Source organism: Anarhichas minor, unplaced genomic scaffold (assembly GCF_050575085.1).
Source record: "Anarhichas minor isolate MPS153535 unplaced genomic scaffold, ASM5057508v1 ptg000043l, whole genome shotgun sequence".
Classification (NCBI taxonomy): Eukaryota; Metazoa; Chordata; class Actinopteri; order Perciformes; family Anarhichadidae; genus Anarhichas; species Anarhichas minor.
In genome coordinates this window covers 4107133-4125677 of record NW_027466489.1, presented here as the reverse complement: position 1 = coordinate 4125677, position 18545 = coordinate 4107133, and the positions used below count along the sequence as shown (strand labels likewise).

General features: G+C 41.8%; 3 protein-coding genes across 6 annotated transcripts; 1 reads left to right on the top strand and 2 right to left on the bottom strand.

The window, feature by feature from the left end:
• Positions 1-538: 538 nt before the first annotated feature.
• LOC142970649 (somatomedin-B and thrombospondin type-1 domain-containing protein) lies at positions 539-6018 on the bottom strand. Its single transcript, XM_076111010.1, has 5 exons — positions 4556-6018; positions 3998-4189; positions 3159-3237; positions 2868-3050; positions 539-1790 (listed from the first exon to the last, which is right to left on the bottom strand). Exons 1-5 carry the CDS (start codon positions 4785-4787, stop codon positions 1673-1675), a joined length of 804 nt encoding a protein of 267 aa, XP_075967125.1. The 5' UTR covers positions 4788-6018; the 3' UTR covers positions 539-1672.
• Positions 6019-7321: 1303 nt separating this feature from the next.
• Positions 7322-10210, top strand: rdh20 (retinol dehydrogenase 20). The gene is made up of 5 exons (XM_076110719.1): positions 7322-7774; positions 8559-8657; positions 8867-9012; positions 9416-9547; positions 9669-10210. The coding sequence occupies exons 1-5, from the start codon at positions 7322-7324 to the stop codon at positions 9787-9789; spliced, it is 951 nt and encodes a 316-aa protein (XP_075966834.1). The 3' UTR covers positions 9790-10210.
• A 782-nt stretch (positions 10211-10992) lies between these two features.
• Positions 10993-18425, bottom strand: stau1 (staufen double-stranded RNA binding protein 1). Of its 4 annotated transcripts, none has more exons than XM_076111112.1 (15): positions 18244-18423; positions 16483-16797; positions 16108-16229; positions 15840-15996; positions 15556-15709; positions 15263-15434; positions 15066-15161; positions 14718-14930; positions 14486-14629; positions 14212-14358; positions 14028-14103; positions 13603-13919; positions 13367-13489; positions 12315-12394; positions 10993-11765 (listed from the first exon to the last, which is right to left on the bottom strand). In XM_076111112.1, exons 2-15 carry the CDS (start codon positions 16673-16675, stop codon positions 11678-11680), a joined length of 2082 nt encoding a protein of 693 aa, XP_075967227.1. In that variant the 5' UTR covers positions 16676-16797; positions 18244-18423; the 3' UTR covers positions 10993-11677. The 4 variants fall into 4 exon arrangements, with proteins under 4 accessions (XP_075967227.1, XP_075967228.1, XP_075967229.1 ...); XM_076111113.1 differs by having other exon boundaries at positions 15556-15712; positions 15852-15996; XM_076111114.1 differs by having other exon boundaries at positions 15852-15996.
• Positions 18426-18545: the final 120 nt, after the last annotated feature.

The window sequence follows — 18545 nt, the reverse complement described above, 5'->3', positions numbered from 1 at the left end:
TGTGATAAATAGTTGGTTAGGCTACTTAAGTTAAAGTCAAATTACCGATTTTTAAAAAATAAATCACAAAATACTACTTTGTTTCAGTAATGAGAGTAAATGTATTTCATTACTTCCACCCCCAAGGACCATGTTCCACTGAAATATCTTCAATAATGATGACAATCAATATTCCATGAACAGACAGCACGTATTATTTTAGATAACTGAAATGTGTTATGGGCAAATACTACGCAAATATACGCACCTATGAGCATACACACAGAAATCCTGAAACTACGATAATCTTAAGCTTTTAGACAATTAGTGCAAAAGAAACATCGTGATTTCATACATGACTGTGATACTGTGACATGGTACCACCATAATTCAAAACTAAATATTCATTTATTTTTTCAAGTCATCCTTGCTTTTATTTCATTTGGGCATTTTACTACCCTCCATTCCCAGGGGAGCCAATCGTCTAAAAGAGCTTTTAATTTCACTGAGATCCTTGTGGAGTAATTCAAAGGACTAAACCATCATGGTTTATGAAGAGAACACAATCAGGTGATTTGTTTCATCTCTCATTTATTGATACAAACTAAGATGAAGAGCACAGATTCTCAAACATTTCAATATCAAGGCTCCCACCTGTACTGTAAATGCATTTTTTGTAACTTTTATTCAAAGTTGATTGTCACTCTAGCTGCTAAATTTATCCGTTAAGAGGTTCAGGTCTTTTTTTTATTTTCTGTTAGAACCCCATAGGAACCTTTTCAAGGATGTGGTACTTTCCAAACCCAGTGAGAACCACTGCTTTAGCAAGTATAGCCCAATTCCACATACTCTGAATATTACACTGTATTACAGGGTTGGGGTCGGTTCAGGATACCGTGATGGAGTAAAACACACATCACACATGACACAATAAAAGGAACCAGTATTAGAGCATGAGACGAATTAAAACCAAGTACAAATTAAAAACACAAGCTATATTTTTTTCTACGTTTTATGCTCTCAGTGAAATTGACCCCAACCTTGCCTAAGCCATCAGTCTTTATAAAGTACACTGTTTCCAGGGAACTGAAAAAAGTTATTTGAACGACCTTAGCCAGCTCTTATACAATGTTGTTTGTAGGTCCCGAGGCTGTCTGTTTTGTAAAAAAACAAAACTCATTTTTACCTGTTGACTTTCTATGCTGTTGTTTCTGTATAAATGTTCTATTGTTCAGTGCATGTTGTAACTTTGGCGTTGTGACTGGTTGTGATTCACACAGAGCCAGTACTTGTCGCGTAAAAAAAAAGTGTCTCTATGTCCGAAAATATTTCTATTTCTTTAGCAACATTTCCCTTGGATGACTAGAATGAAATAAATCAAATCACTTTACATTTTGATTAGGGATTTCTGACTATTATTTGACTGGTAATTTGCAGTTTTTAATGCAAAACGAAACAGGAATATGTAATATTAAAGCTTTTGTTGAGCAGTAAGGACAATAAATGTATTATATTCTGATTAAGAAATAGGATTTTCATTGGGACAAATTCAGCCACATTAATAAAATGTTTACATGCACTTGCACTAATCTGGAGAAGAAAGCACAAAGGAGCATTGCATTGTGGCCAGTATTTAATTTGCTGGCAGATTGTTCTTTAAACACAAGTGTGAGTAAACATGTAGAGGAGGAGGTTAGATAAAGAGGAAGCTGTGGGCTGTTGGGCAGGAACAGGCCTCCAGCCTCCCCACACGCCTCCACACACCCCTGCATCGAGGGTTTCCCACCGCCTGCCACTGGAAAGACTGTCTTCTGCAGGAATGATGGAAGGAGGAAGGAGATAGTGGTCACACGATTTCTCTTTAAATCCAAGAGATAAACAATGGTGCCATCTAGTGGTAGTCATCACTGTTACTGATCAGATCTGAGAGATCCAACGCAACTGATCGATCGGTAGTCTATCCATAAATGCACCTCTTAAAATACAAACACAGCTAATGTGTCAGAAAAAGGTAGAACAGTGTTATACAAGCTAGAGTTTTGCAGATATTAAGACCTTCTGTCTACGCAGTGCAACAATGTTTGTCCTGTAGATCTGGTTAGGGTTAAAGTTAGCTTGAATGTGATTTGGAATGAAATGTTCCTTGTGGAGTTGTTGTTTTTTTACCTCTAGTAACGCTATGGATCAGTTTGCTAAGAGTGGATCCCCATTTTATTTGTCACGTGCATGCCACATGCACGCCATACACATTCATGGCAATGGATTCCCATTATTCCACAAATCTACTGGTGCCGGTAATGCTGCAATATTTGCAGCGATGCATAACAGAAAAACAGAAAAGAAGAAGACTTCCTACTACACATGGCTGTAAACGATGGAAGATCAGCTTTGCAAAGGTTTTATGAGGAAGGAAGTGCATTCATCACTTTTGTCAGGGAGCCACGCAATGTGTATTGGTGAGACACACTGAATGTAAACATAACTTATATTTGTTTGCAAGAAAACTCCACTGAGCACCTTTAAGTTATGTCTGTAAATGGACTGCTCTCAATTACAGAAAATTAGCAATTTTTTAGGTTTGCATTTTATGAGCTACAGTTATCCTACTATAGTGTATCCTTAAAGGAACAGTTCAACGTTCTGGGATAATTTGTTTTGTTTGTGGAGAGTTAGGGGAGAAGATCTAATTTCATGGTTGAATAAACCCTTCGCTGGGCTTTAAAAACAAATACCTTATCTATCTCTTCTGGTCATTAACATGTCCTGAACAACACAAACTTAAATTTGTGAGGGTTTATGAATAAAAAAAATGTTAGCTGACAAACATAGCTTTATTTTTTAATTTTCCAATCATGGTGAAAATCATTCTCCGTTCTTTGCATTGTTACCTGCCCTCTTCATTTTCCTCTCCGTCTCCGGCACAATGCGTCTGTCCAGCAGCAAGAGCTGGCGGCTGGCACTCGACACACACATGGTGCCCCTCCCTCAGGTGCTGCATCCACTGGGTGTGTGGGCCCGAACTCTGCTGGCATCCTTTAGTCAGAGAGGTCAACTGAAACTGGACACAATACCTATTTTACACAGACACACACACACACACACAAACGAAATTCAGAGTAAATGCATATTGACAATACATGAGAACATATCAAAGGCTAAAAACAGTCAGAACTTGTTACCCTATAATGTCGCTGCTGTCAGGGATGTCTCTTTTCTTCCTGGCGTTGCCATAGCCTCCCGTGATAATCAGTGCTGGGACTACAGAGGGAGCATCCATGATGAGAACATTACATGCGACCATATGTTGCAGTACCTAATACCTTTTAAATGAGCATGTGCTGCAGGAAAATGTTCATGAAAGTAAGATTCTCTGGTGTGAAACAGCGTGGGAAGCTAGAAGAAACAGATTTACTCATGTGGTTCATCAGATGGTTTTAAATGATACTGCTTGAACTACTACATATGTCTTTAGACCCCGTGCATCCGTATCCCACGATCACTCTTTTACATCAAAACATACATCACAACAAGATATTCTGTACAGTTGTATAAATCCTTGTCAATAGAAACAGGTAATAGAACAGACTGGGTCGTCAAAATCTGTATTTCTGCTCTTCTTACTACGTGCTTCATTGCCACTGCAGCATATATTATGATGAAACATATTAATGAAATGATTAAAGACAGCACATGTAGGATTATCAGAACTTTTGTATTCACTGAGTCTTTAATTGTCTTTTACAGGTCAGTTAACAAGTAAGAGTGTTTTTTTTCTACATTGCAGTCTGTTCCATCTATTCAGCTTCAGATGTGGTATTGCTTAATCAATCATCTTTATTCATCTTTTGAATAACCTTGCTATACCAAGCGATATTTATTCTTAATAACTTTCACCGTCACAAATTCTGCTGTCTTCAGGTGGACTAGATAACAGGATTAAATTATTCCACCGAGTGTCAGAGAATAATGTGATGATCACACAGATGTGCGGGGAAGGATCCATGTAGATTTTGCTCACCAAGTGGGTTGTGACAGTTCCCTTGCTGGGACCAGAACTCTGCGCAGCCGGCTTGCTCCTCCAGATTGGGACAGGGTCTGCCTGCGTTGAGTGGCTCCTGCAGGATCGTCCTGCTCCGCCTGCGGACTGTGGCCCTGCAGGGCTCAGCACAGCCTGACCACTCCGTCCACTCACTCACCACACAGGACAGCGCTGAGGGAGAAGAGACAGAGCACATGCAGCTGAGGGAGAATGTCAACAAATCAGAACATTTCAGCGACATCGTAGACCTCCAGTAAATATGATAGCCACACTATTAACAATTGTCAAAGCCACCTAGAGTTCCACAGCAAATTTGGCTTTTAATACGAAATAATAATATAATTATGTAAGTGTGTTGTATCAGTTTGGTTAGGCCTATGTTTTCCTGGTGTAGGCTATATGATGGCTATTTTATTAAGAATTCAAAACAAAACAAAAAAGTCAGTCTCACTAATATCAACATTACAATGTTTTGTAATAGATTACATTGAATTTAATATTTGATGAACAGAAGTTTTCTTGCCAGCACGAACACACCTGGGCAGACTGTCTCATAGTCGTGGCAGCAGTCCAGAGTGGAGACACATGCTTGGTCGCAGTAGCAGGGGCCATAGGACCCGTCGGACCTCCATCCTTTGCTGATGCATGACGGGGCCCGGCCGGTGCAACATAGACCCGTTTCCCGACAGCCCGACTGACACGGACCCACGAGGAATAAAGAGAGTCCGAGACAAACCAAGGTGACAGAACTGCTCCTCCCGACTGTCATCGCGACAGTCCGCACCACATGCAGTTCAACTCGTTTAGTGGGCTCTGTTATAATGCAACACTTTATTTAGCAGTAATCCCAGTCAGAAGTTATTCACCAACAGAGTGTTTGAAAGTTCTGACCTGTTAAAGTCTTAATAATAACTCACTCCTCTCATCTGTGATCGGTCGGGTCAGTAATGCGACCAACAGTAGTTGAGGCACTGACCAGTGAGTTGGAAGTTATTCATGTGTCAACTCTGTATCTCTTAAAGGAACAGTTCACCACTGTAGATAAAGTTAAGTGTTATGGTTGATTTGTTACCTCTCCAAATGCATTGCTTGATCTTCCCAAAAGTATAAAACAGAATCTTTTTTCACTGTATTTTAATTTACAATATAGTTTGTCCTGCATTACAATATCCTAAGTATTAGCCTGCCTGAATTAAATTAAGAAAGCACACCTAATTACTGGGGCTGAGTGGCAGAAACAGAGTAACATATGGACCCCCACTGGGAAGCATTTGCGTGGCATTTTACATTTTTCTGTAGAAACCATCAGTAAAATATATTTAAAAATCTACTCTCTCTCTCTCTCTCTCTCTCTCTCTCTCTCTCTCTCTCTCTCTCTCTCTCTCTCTCTATCCGTTGGCGTAGCAGCCAGCTTCCCAGGCCCACATGTGCCTCAACATGTGAAAACAGTGGATTAATGAAACTCCTGTGCCTGAGGTTATTCATGCAAAAAGAACAACAATGTGGGCAGTGCAGGCTCACTCGAACTAAGATTCCCAGTAGCCTTCCACTGTGTGTGTCCAGGGAGAAGAAAGGAACAGAAAGACGGGTGAGCTGAAAGATTATAGCTACTGCTCAAAACACCACAAGCTCATGATGAGCAATTGAGGGAAACATATAGACACAGTGAAAAAGCATTACCATGACAGTTGTGAAGTATTTTCCCTATGTGTGGCTCTACCTCGTGGCCCCCTACAAAACTGCTTTAGAGACGATGAGCATTGAATGCTCCATTAAACAGACGGTCAGCACTAACTGGATACAACCGCTGGCCCATAGACACCACTCACACCCTCCTGTTCTTATAATGTATTTCTCTTTTTTTATCAGGCAACTTGAAGATTGAAAGTTGCACAGATTCGATTAACTCAGTTCTGAAAAGACAGAAATGGCCCAGTGTTGGATGGCTTCCCGCCAGTAGAAAACACTACAGTAAAATATTTTCAACTGGCTGGGAAACAATCAGAGAAAGCTGCCCACTGGATCCACATCACTTGAGCTGCATGCCAATGTTCAGGTTTTTACCACCAGATTTAAGACGCTCACTTTGACGTGATCTTTGCTGTTTCCAAGTGTTGCTCAACAAGTCACAGTAGGGCAAACTTATTGGCAGTATTTAAACTAAACTCCTTTTACAGCCTTGGCCTATTTCTGTACATTCTGTGCTTTAGAAAAAATAAATATATAAATATATATATGAATATTTGTTGCCAGAAAAAATAAAAAAATCCACCTGGTTAAAATGTTGTTGTTCATTATCTTTAAAATATACTGCAGATATACATAGATAACCTTTACATTACTGGTAGTAATATCAGCTACAACAATGGAGGTGATTATTGCGATGTATTAGCTCTCTCGGTGAATTTAAGCAGCTTTCTTGGGGCATAAGTAACAATGCAGAGATTTAAAGTTACCATTAACATAATCTCCTTATGTTCTTATTTAATAATATGATTGCGGGGCAGAGGTAGAACTGGAACTAAAGTGTGTCCTTGCACGGTGAACCAAAAATGTAAATTGAATTAAATGATTAACTACAACTTTGCTGTGATGCAGCAGTACAAACATCTGAGCCACTGCACTAGTGTACAAGATGTCTGCGAGCCTATAAGGTTAGAGTATTTGTACTCAATCAGCAGATGTTGATTCTCATTTTCTTGCTTATCTATTACTTAAAATACTATTGCATAAATACATAACACATACATACGCAAATTATATAAAGTATTCTTTAGTCCTGGTACAGTTGAGGCTGTTTATATATGCCTGAGAGATAAACTGAGGTGTTTGAATAAACATGTAATGCAGATATTTATATGTAAATAAAGATGCAGGTTTTTCATATAGTTATGTGTAATATAGTATTTAGAGGTAGCCTATGTCGAGTGTTCAGTATGTGTAGGCTGTGAACTTTAGAATAATAATGTGCTTCAAGAATCTTTAACTCAGTGTGATGCCGTCTGGCACATGTTATTTGTCTCAGTAATGGTGAAAAAGCACATTCACAACTTGCATCAACAGTGATTTCATTAGGCGCTCAAGGTATTTCCTCTAATCCGGGAGGAGAGTGTTTAAATAAACCACGGATGGAGGCTGAGGGTCACAGAAGGAGGGAAACACCAGCTTGGCTGGCTGCATCTTTTTCACTAGCACAGTCTAACGCTTAGTCAGGCCGTATAGGAAACACACCTTCACAGATAACAGGTGTGAAGTGTAATCCACTGCTGCTGATCAAGACCATCAGCAGTAAAGTAGTCCGAAATGATTTTCCTAATGGACCTCCAGATGATGCTGCTAGATGTGATCTACTTCATCCTGCGCAACTCTATCCGGGTTTTCCTGCGCCCGCGCACCAAGCCCATTGATGGCGAGCTGGTGCTGATCACCGGATCAGGTGGCGGCCTGGGTCGTCTCTTTGCTCAGGAATTCACCAAGCACGGGGCAGAGGTGGTGCTGTGGGACATAAACAGCGGTCCCAACGAGCAGACAGCCAAGCTGGTGCGTGAGATGGGGGGTAAGGCGCACGCTTACACGGTGGATGTGACCAACAGGGACGATGTGTATCGCAGCGCCGAGCTCGTGCGAAAGGACTTGGGCCGGGACGTTACAATGCTGGTGAACAACGCTGGAGTGGTGGCTGGGGAGCGGATGTTAGACTGTCCTGATGAACTCATCGAGAGGACCATGAAAGTCAACTGCCATGCCCTCTTCTGGGTGAGAACTCTTTAGTCAAAACTAAAATGTGTTAAGATATTTCACCAATCACACCTAAAGTGTTGAGGCCTCTCAGACAACATCCTTTAGACCAGGCAGGAAGTCCAGCTGCCCATGACTTATTACATAGTACTAAACGTCCTATTACCACGAGGACAGAGGAGGATCTATGCATTCATTTGTATGTTAGCTCGGTACAGGTACTTAGGATGAAACTTCTTATTAATCTGCTCATCCAGAAAAATAATCGCTTCTCTAATCATGGTAATGGAGTAAATTGTGTTCATATTTCCCAATCAGTAACTTTCGTTGTGAATGAAATCAAATATTGATCATAATTCTGGCTTTTTTTTTGTGACATATTTGATTGTGTGCCAGTATTAGTAAATACTATATCCACAAAAGGTGGAAGATGACACGGACAATGATTTAGCACGGACTGAAATTTAGAAAGGTGGAAATGAAGCTTTTGATCTTCACAATGTACAATCTTTTGAGCATCAGCTGCTATACAGAGCAGGTTATTGTGCAGTGTGACACATGACATGTAAAATGTATCGCGTTAACAGCTTTATCCCCTTCACTATGGACTACACATTAGGATCCCTGCATAAATCCTCTTAATATGAAGCTGCTTGAAAACATAAGCTTCCTTCACATTGAGCAACATTTAAGTCGTATGAACACTACACGGTTTGTTGCCTCATAATAACACGCTGCAATCTAACAATGTACGTGTGTATTTGTGTGTGTGCGTATGTGTGTGTGTGCATGCCTGCCTCAGACAGTGAAGGCCTTTCTCCCTCAGATGAAGGCCCAGAATCATGGACACATCGTCACCATTGCCAGCGTCCTGGGTCTCTTCAGCACAGCTTGTGTCGAGGTGAACCAGGGAGAGAGAAACATCACTGCACCACAAAGATACGGCAGCTTTACTGTTGTTCTCTCACTTCTCTGTCTAAGTCAGCAAATAAAGTATCTAATTAAAATGCACATCACAAAAGCAGCTGTCTGAGCAGGTCTGAGGTACTTTAAATTATTGTGTAAATATTAAATTATTCAATAGCAGTTTTGGTTTTTCGTTTGAGACAGGATTACTGTGCCAGTAAGTTTGCTGCAGTGGGCTTCCACGAGTCTCTGGCACATGAGCTGCTGGCTGAGGAGGTTGAAGGAGTGAAGACTACGCTTGTGTGCCCTTACATCGTAGACACAGGCATGTTTGAAGGCTGCAAGATACGGTATGCAAACAAAATGCATGCATAGTGCCGAATTCAATCACATCCTTTCATTAAATGTTATTTCCTAAAACGTGAATGCGGTGATTTCAACCCAACCAACAAAGACTCACCAAATATCCACCATTATGTCGTCACGTTTCCTTTATGAACTCAAATATTAAATACTTGCTGGCTTGCTTCTGTTCCTCTGGATTTAGGTTTACAACGCATCTTCTTGCAGTGATCGTTCTGAAACGTTTATGTTCATATGCTCAATTAAATTCCTGTTGACTTTTGTACAAATTGCAGCACAGGAATATGGTTGAATGGACTTGGCATTCTGCTGTGTGTGTGGCTGTTTGGGTTTACTGTCAAAATGCTAAATACCAGCTCATAAGTGCTTGTCCTTTGATGCCCCCACTAGGGAGGAAGTGGAACTGTTCCTACCGCCTCTGGAGCCCCAGTACTGTGTGGAGCAGGCCATGAACGCCATCGTGATAGACCAACCATTAGTGTGCATCCCCCGCCTCACATACCTGCCTTTCCTCTGCAGAGCGTAAGACCAAAGCTATACACCTTCGTATTAACCAGAAACCATGTACAAGTCTGTTTTTTTTTTTGTGTGTGCAATTCCGTTGCTTAGCAGCTGATGTTCAGTATTTTCTGTTCTTTTTCAGACTGCTGCCATGGGAATCAAATGTGGTTACGTATCGTTTCATGGGGTCCGACAAGTGCATGTACCCTTTCATTGAAGCCAAGAAGAAACAAACAACTAATGGCTCTGTTACGGTTGCGTAGTCGTACCTAAGTGCACCTAAGACAACGTTTGGGATTCAAAACCTTCAAATTAAAATCAAATGTCCCGAAAAAAAAGAAAGAAAAAAATCTTTCTGCTTGTGTGGACAGCAGCTACAGCCAGGAGCCAATAACGAATGATCAGAAGTAATGCAGAGGCCAAACCGATCAGAGCTTAAGAAGGATCATTCAGAAGTGTGTGCTAGATGACGACTCAGCCAAGTGGTCATCAGCACCCTAAAAAACATTTCAGCAATGATCAGATGGAGTTTAACAAACTGTTTCAACCACACACCTGTGAAATGACACAATACTGTACAGTGACTGAATCAGCCAACAGGGGAATCGGAGTGACTTTAATATCTGTAATTGAATAATGTACCAGAGTATTGTGCTGTCTTATGTTTGCATAAAATAAAATGATTGAAAACCACTACGCTAAACACGCCGTGTGATGAGAGCCAGTGATTTGTGTGATTGTGTTCTTTTAAATTCCACAAGGATGAAAATAAGCAAATAGAGTAATAACGCTGATGAAGGTAGAAATGTAATGTTAGCAGTAAGTATAGGGGGTATTACAAGAGAGGCTATTATCAGAAGACAGCACCGACACAATACAAAGTAATGACAGCGCAAAACTATTTTCATGCAAGGAAACGACTGATGACTGATGATAAAGCATTTCCTTCAGCACTGTTTGAAATGTCTCGTCATTACGTCCCAGAATGAGCTCATGTTTGGGCACTAGAATAAAAACGAAAAACAACAAACTTTTGCATAAAAAGAATATTTACATGTTTCTTGATTTTAGCTTTTGTATCAAAATGAATCACTGAATACCTTTTGATTATGTGACGTAAATACCTAGCAGCTAAATTCTTATGAAAATGAAGGTGCTATTTATATTTTAAGAACTCAAATATCATAATAATCAGAACTTAGATTTGATCGGAAGAATCACCATCAGAACTGATCAAATTTTAAACGATACACAAGGCTGCATTGAACCCTAGGGCTGAGCAATTTCTTAGATTTTTATATATTAATAATATATTTCACAATATGGCAAATGCATAATAAATAACATCGTAAATAATCAAATTGCTGTTCTATGCATCAATAGTGTTCGACAGTTATAGGTTGATAAATAATAATACATGATCCAGCAGCTACTAGCAGGTGAAGAAAAAGACAAGACAACCAAAGTCTTTGTTGTGTGCACGTCTGCACGTTAGTTTAATTACCATGGGGAGCGGAGAGAGAAGGGAGGCTGACATAAGGGAGGGAAGTGGAGTATCGGAGAAAGTGACGCAACAGGGAAACGTCCCCGTTCACACACGGCAGAGACAACTTCACATTACATCACACGCTACATTTAGTCGCAAATGCTTCCCAGCCCTACATGGTAATGTCAGTAACACTTCACTTGTGGTTGTTGATATAACGCACTCTAGGAAAATCAACAGAGGTTCGTCAGCTGCACCCTAGACAAAGAAGAGGTCCAACATGTTGTTAGATGAACTAAGCGGGGGATGAGACGTAAAAGACTTAAAAACAAGAATGAGAAGGTCACACAAAGGAAGAAAACAACAGAATTCACAGTTAATTGCTTCTTTTTTTCTCCACCAGGTAAAAACCCCTCAACTCATTGACTAGGATGCAGCAACGTTTTCTACGAAGCAACAAAAATAAATACTGTGCACAATTAAACAAAATCAAGCGGAGGAATCTATTTGTTTCCTTTTCAATCTTGTTTAACTGTGAACATTTAGGAACGACGAATATGAGGAGTGATGGTTTAGAGTCTACAGGCGCTTCCTGTAGCCTTATAAAACTAATAACAGTGTCTGAGTTCTCTCTAGTGCTTTTACAGACAACCAAACCTGATCATCTAAACAGTGCCATCCAGGGTCTGTGCCAATGTGCTTGAGTTAGCCTGTTTGAGGTGCAAGTCACCCTCCATGTCCTGCTTGCCACACCTGTAGAAAACAAGACGCATATAGTGTCACCGTTAACAGTCAATCAGTCCCAAAATATTCCTTTCATGGCCGTGTTCGCGTGCACCAGTGTTCATTCACCTTGCTGTATTTAATTGAATTTATAAATCCCATAGAAGCATTTATACGTGTAAACTATCCTGTTTACACAACAAACTAAAAATATGCAAAACACCCAATCCAACCGGTGGTCAGGGGCCACGTTGAATGCTTGAAGCTGTTACTGGCCCACGGCAGTGCTTTTAGTCCTCAAACAACATTGTTTTATGAGCCTCTACTACGACCACAGTTATTAAACAAAAGCAAAGCCTTCGGTTTATGTTCAGAAAATGAATAGATTATCTTCCAAGGTTCCTTGGGAAACATGCAGCACTTGGAAAATTAGTAGAGCACAAGTGACAACACAACATCTCCATTTGATGCTGATTGAAGTGTTTATTCTGATTATTCATAATGGTTATTAGCGGAAGGAAGGGCTTAGTGTAAACACAGCTTTAGGTACGTCACGAGTAGCTGTTTGCCACAGCTTACCGAGAGACTGGTCCATTTCCTGTCCTTTCACTGGACTGCTGGTCCCACTCCGAGAGCAACTTCAATATATTCAACGCGGCCTGAAGAGGTGAAGAACAGTAGAGGTTACTGCAGTGGCCCGGAGGAACGATGACAACAAGTCCTTTATTCCATCGGCTGTGACCTTTCTCAATAACATCCTGTTTAACTAGCCCCCCCCCTCCCTTCCACCCACACACAATAAAGCATTAGTAGTTTTAATTATGTCTTATCAGCTGCTTAGGGCTAATGTTAGGAAGTTAAACATGTCATAACTCCCTCTCTAGTATCTAATTTATATTGCTGTGAAAACATCTCCATCAAACAACTTTATATATTCAGGTTTTTGCCAAAAACTACATTTTACAAGTTTACATTTGAACACATAACATTATTGTTTTAAATTTATCTCTCAATAGTTATTTTTACAGAATAGAAATTGAACGCATCGTAATGCAACTCTGTTATTTAGGCAAGCAGGGCTGTGCAGGCCAGCAGCTGCTCACAGCTAACATCAACCAGCTCTCCCGCCGCCTCCTGCAGATCCTTTGCATTCATTATTTGTAATAATCGAGTAATTAAAGTTTCTCGAGGAATTGATTTTATGAAAATCTAACGGATAATAAAGTAAAAGTGAAGTATATATCAAACAGTGTGAAATACTTCCTGCTTTGTTATCAGTGGATGACGTTATTGTGAGTGACACTTCATTAGGCATCTTCTCAACAAGCTACACATGTTTCAGCTTTGATTTAACTTAATATTGTTACGCAAGGACTGATACTGTAGAAGGTTACAAACAGTTTGTATGTTTTCAGCATTTCATCCCTTTTGGTTGTATTACTAGAGACTGCCTCGTCCTTCCAGACTCTCACATTTACAATGTTTGGCTGTAAAGTCGTCTCTCCTCTGATCGCTAATAGAGTTCACACACACACACAACGTTATTCCTTGCAGGTTGTTAAGGTTGTTAAAAGAGTATTAAACCGGAACGATACATGTTGTAGTTAAAAAAAAAAAAAAAAAAAACTCACCATATCATGACAGGATTCTACATCTTTCCCAATCCCATGACTGATGAGCGGTGGGTGGGAGGAGCAGTTAATGAGCGATACATACTCATTTTTATTGTTTTGGGGAAAATCTTTGTAGTCCACCTGCAAGCAAATAAAAAATGTCAATGAATCTTTACCTGTTTTTAGTCGTAATCAAATGCATGCTCAAAAACGGCCTCATTGAATTCACCCAAGGAGAACATGCCGTCAGTCACCTGCAGGCTTTGCACCGATGACAGAAAGCCGAGCTGTTCTGAAGGCCTGGTGAGGGGTCCGTGGGGAAGTTGGTTGAGATTATTTTTGTTCTTTAGGATAGTCTCAGCAGTCAGTGACGTCCCCGCGTAAAGCAGCTCGTTGGCAATCATGGCAGTGATCGTGGCCTTGCCCGGGTTGGGTACAGCTCGACTGTAGTCCTTATTCTGGGGTGCTGGGAAGACCCCGACTGCTTGAGCCACTTCAGGGACCATGGGCAGGATACCTGCAGGCAGCTGCTGGTGGCTCAAGTAAGGCAGGCGGAACTCCTCCTTGGAACCTTCAAAAGGAAAAGCACATTTATAAAGAGTGCATTAGCACAACGGCAACAACTACACAATACGACCACTGCCAAATATTTGCGTTCAGTAGATCTACTATCACTTACTCAATGCCACCTCCTCTACAGAGCCAGGCTCAAAAAAGGTCACTTTGCGCCCATCACCAGGTTTTTTCACTGGGGTCTAAATATATTTAAAACAATATAGAAGGAATGAAAGTTTGTCACAGATATCAAATCTTTCTTGTCTGCCATGTTCACCGGACATGCTTGACAAAAGGTGCAGCAGTACCTTTTCATCTGTTTTGAGTGCCGGTTTCGGGGGCTGAGGCTGAGGCACTTTATATCCCAAGAGCTCCAGCATTTTCTCTGCTGCGTTCCTCTTGGCCACCTTCTTACTAGGTCCCATTCCTTCGCCAGTCTGGCCGCACACTGTCACCTGTTCCACGAAACGTCCAGCGATCACAGAGGAAAGGACAGGACGGGTGAGACATCCACAAGGAAAGGCAGAGTGAAACACAGACAGATGTTGCACAAGTCATGCTGACGGCATGCCGTTGAATCACCTGCATGACGAACTCCCTGCGCCGAGGTAGACCTCTCTCCGTCACCATGCTGTACTCTGGTTCCTTCTCCTTCTTGGCCTGCTGGATCTGAGCCAGGCGGCTGATGGGATTCATGCCCTGGCCATATTCTGGGCTGGTCTGCAGCTATTGGCGTGACAAATGAATCGTTGCTGAACGGGGAGTCCTTAAGTCTGTACTGATTATACGTATCGCAGCTCACCGGTTGCATTACCTTAATGATGGATTTTGTTTTCTTTTTGATGCGTGGCAGTGTCTTTTCCACACTGGGTATATGAGGTAGCCTCCTCAACTCCCCCAGCACTGCAGCTGCCGCAAGCTTCTTGGCAATTTTTTTACTTTTTCCGTCGCCCTCTCCAGTGAACTCCCCGACTCTAACGCACACTACAAAACTCTTCATATGGGGAGGGCCTTCTTCCCTTAAAACCTGGAAAACAACAGAGGCAAATCATGATACAGAGGAGCATGTGGGTTCTATTATTATTATTTTGCATTTTGTCTACATATCACTGAACTGACGTATTCCTATAAACATTTACAAAAAAGAAAATGCATAAATCACCTCAAAGTTGACAGGTAAATTGCGTTTCAGTGCAATTTCAAACACTTGACTGATTTCTGATTTGTTGAGGTTCTCCTCCTCGGGCTCTCCATTCATCTGTCCAGAGGAGGAGAATATTAAAGAAAGAAAATCCTGAATGAAATTGCACAATGGCTTTCTAGCAATATTTCGTGCTGAGCGTGCGCTTCTTTTCTCACCACTGGCAACTGTTGCAATATTGGCTCCTTATGAAGCACTTTCAGGGCCTTGGCAGCAGCTTCATGTTTGGCCAACTGCCGTGTGCGTCCCTTTCCAATAAACTGCTGGCCTCCGATGGAAAGCTCCATATGGTATATCATTGGTCCCACTGGAGGAAATGGGTAATAGTACCTGGACACACACAAAAAAATTGTTTTTCATCTCAAAATCAAACTTCATAAAATATTCCATAATCAGAACAGAAATGGAAGAATGTCTTCTTTTATATATATTTCCAAGAGAGGAAACTCACTGTTGCATAGGTCGCTGGTAAGGTCCCGGAGCCCGGACGTTGTAATTGAAGTTTGGTGGTCTCATCCCCGGATATGGGTCGATGGGTTTATACATAGGCTTTTTACCAAGCTTCATACATAGTGCATTTAACTCCATGGTGTGTGTCATGCCATCTGCTGTAAGGCCAGCACAAAGAAACACCGACAAACCAAAGATGAAAAAACTACACATGAGAAAACTCTTTTGTGCTAAGTGTTAACAAACATTAGAAAGAGAGCAACAGGGCCAGTGGGATGAGCCCACCTGGGTTCTTGCCTGTGTTGCGGGGCATCCTCACGGTGGGCTTGGGAAGTGTCGTCTCAGTGAGGGCCGATGCAGCAGCAGAATGCTGGGCTTTCTTGATGCTGGTCCCCTCTGCCTCCCAGTGCTGATCTCCCAGTGTGAGCCTGACTGAGAAAATCTGACAGGCGCGGGAGACAGGAAATACAATAGATTGGCCGTCAGTATGGCAAGAACTTGTGACACCACACAACAGCATTGTTCGTCTGTAAATAAAAGACTCTAAAAGTACCTTGGAGTGAGCTGGTCCTTGCTCACACAGCAGCTTATACTCCGGTTGAATCTTGTTGAAACGGGCTAACTCATTCACCAAACACATGGGGGTCTTCTCTTTAGGGTTTGCCATGTTAGATACTGTGACAAAGCAAAAAAAAAGATCCAAAATACTCACAACTATGATCATGACTACTAAAACAGGAGGGCTGCTGCCAGTCCCAAAGTCTGTCAAATACACAAAGCGCAGGGTTTCGTGAACCTTTTAAAATAAGAAGCATACAGCCTTAAATATTTCAGATGGCTATGGCATACAGAGAGCCCTCCGAATGTTAGTGGCTAGACAAAAAGGTACTTTACTGTGGCACCAATGAAAAATATGCATAAAACAAACCTGTGGTGGTATTATAGGGAGTGGCTGAGCCTGCAGGGAGAGCGGAACTCCTGCTGGGCTGGCTGGCGCTCTCCGAGGGTAGGGTGCCTGAAGAGCAGGGGATGCTGTAGCAAGGCTGTGGCTGCCCCAGCTGCAGTGGGGCGGAGGCAGCAGGCATGGGGCTAGCCGGACACTGAAACTGGAGCTGGGACATCTTCGTTGGTGTAGCTTAGTCGATCTTAGGCTGAGGTCGAGATGGGGGCTTTGTAGTGCAGCAATGGTGAATGCCGAAGTGGGAGGAACTGTTGACCGAGGAAGTCTGAATGCAAGCGCTGCCTGTAAAGTCAGGATGTAAGATAAGTAGCGAAGATGTGCCCAATTCTACATATGAAGAAAATTACATGACGGAAAGAACATGCAAAGCCGACAGAAAAGAGGCCTCAGCTGGCTAACCTGAGCCACCAGATGGCTTCTGGTTGTGCAGCAACACCTCTAACCACTGAGCTTCTCAGGCAGCTTTCGCACCCTCAAACTGAACTTTACACCTCGAGAAGATACGTTTGGCACCTTTAATCATCACGAGTGTTAAACTGAAAATAGGCCCATATGAATTTTTCTAGACAGCAGTAAAAAGTCCAGAAAAAAAAGCATATCGTTCTCTCATTGCATGACAAACAGTAGCAGGATCCGCTTAAATAAACATTCAAATGTTTGTGTTGTGCTCCTGTTTCTGCACTGTTGTTATTGGTCAATATGTCTATCCTTTTAGATATATTTAAGATATTAAGATATTTCATCTGTGACAATACTGAGGAGTATCATGAAGGAGTTCATGTTATTTGTTTCACTGTGACTTTTATAGATTACTTAATTTAAAACAAGTTAAAACAATATGACAGCAGTGCAAGACGACAACTCTGGTAGCTTCACACATCTGTAAATAACAACATGCAGGTCTCATAATACTGTATATTATTTTCTAGAGATCTGTGTGCAGGGTCCCAACACAGCACGATACCCCTCATGCCAACATTACACGAGGACAACCACACAATGTAACACGAGGTGTTGACAGAGACAACGTTAGTCCGGTTGTCAACACAAACAACTCTGTAATCACTGTGTGCTCATCACAAGGGGCTCGGTTGGGAGGTGTCTGTCACAGTCTGGGTGTTGTGGGGCCCTTGGAGCCTTCGCTCACATGCGATTTAATTAAAATCCCAATCAGCTGCTTTTAGAACGTACCTCATGCTGCTAAACATTGACAGTATACATAAACCTACACATTAGTAAAAAGTCACTTTCTATATGCCACAATTAACCAGCTAGCTAGCTAGCTAGCTAGCTAGCTGGTTACAACATGGAGCATAATCTTCCTCACATCATTGAGCTTGTATGTTCCATACTGAGTAGACCGTCTGTGTGCAGACATTACCGCTATGAAGACAACAAGCTGTCAATAAAAGGAGGCCGGCCGGTAGCTTTGCAAAGCTTCCCCCAGAGGACCACGTTAGCCGACTAGCTCAACTGGGTGCAGTGGCAAGAGGGTGGACATAACGGGACCTCCGTGAAAATGATCCTCGACACTTAAAGGTTGCAGCAATGGAGTCTCGAGGAAGAAGGCACTCGCGCCGCATTGACAGCAGTACTTGACACTAGTTTACGAGCTAGTTAAACGTCTCATAATAATTCACAGGGAGTGTGGGAAGAGCCGGTGAAATGGCTCGCTAGCTAACGTTAGCCAAAACCCCGACAAGTCACTGCCAAAAATATAAACCTCACCTCGTCGTTCCTTTTGTTCAGTTTTTAAGTTACTCCATAATACACGTTGATTCACTACCGTTTGCTTCGGCTAATGGTCAGTTTTCTGTGTTATTTATATATCAAAATGCGGGCGGAGAGGAGGTGGACATTGGGAGAACAGGGCAAACACTAAAGAGAATGGCTCTGTCGAGATTCTCTCTTCGGGAAGTGACATCAACAGAGAGGAAGTACTTCCAGAATAATGCCGGACTATCTGGTGAAGAGACATCACGTTCTTCATATTATCAGAAGTGCAAAGTAAGGCGTGTTGGAGACAAACA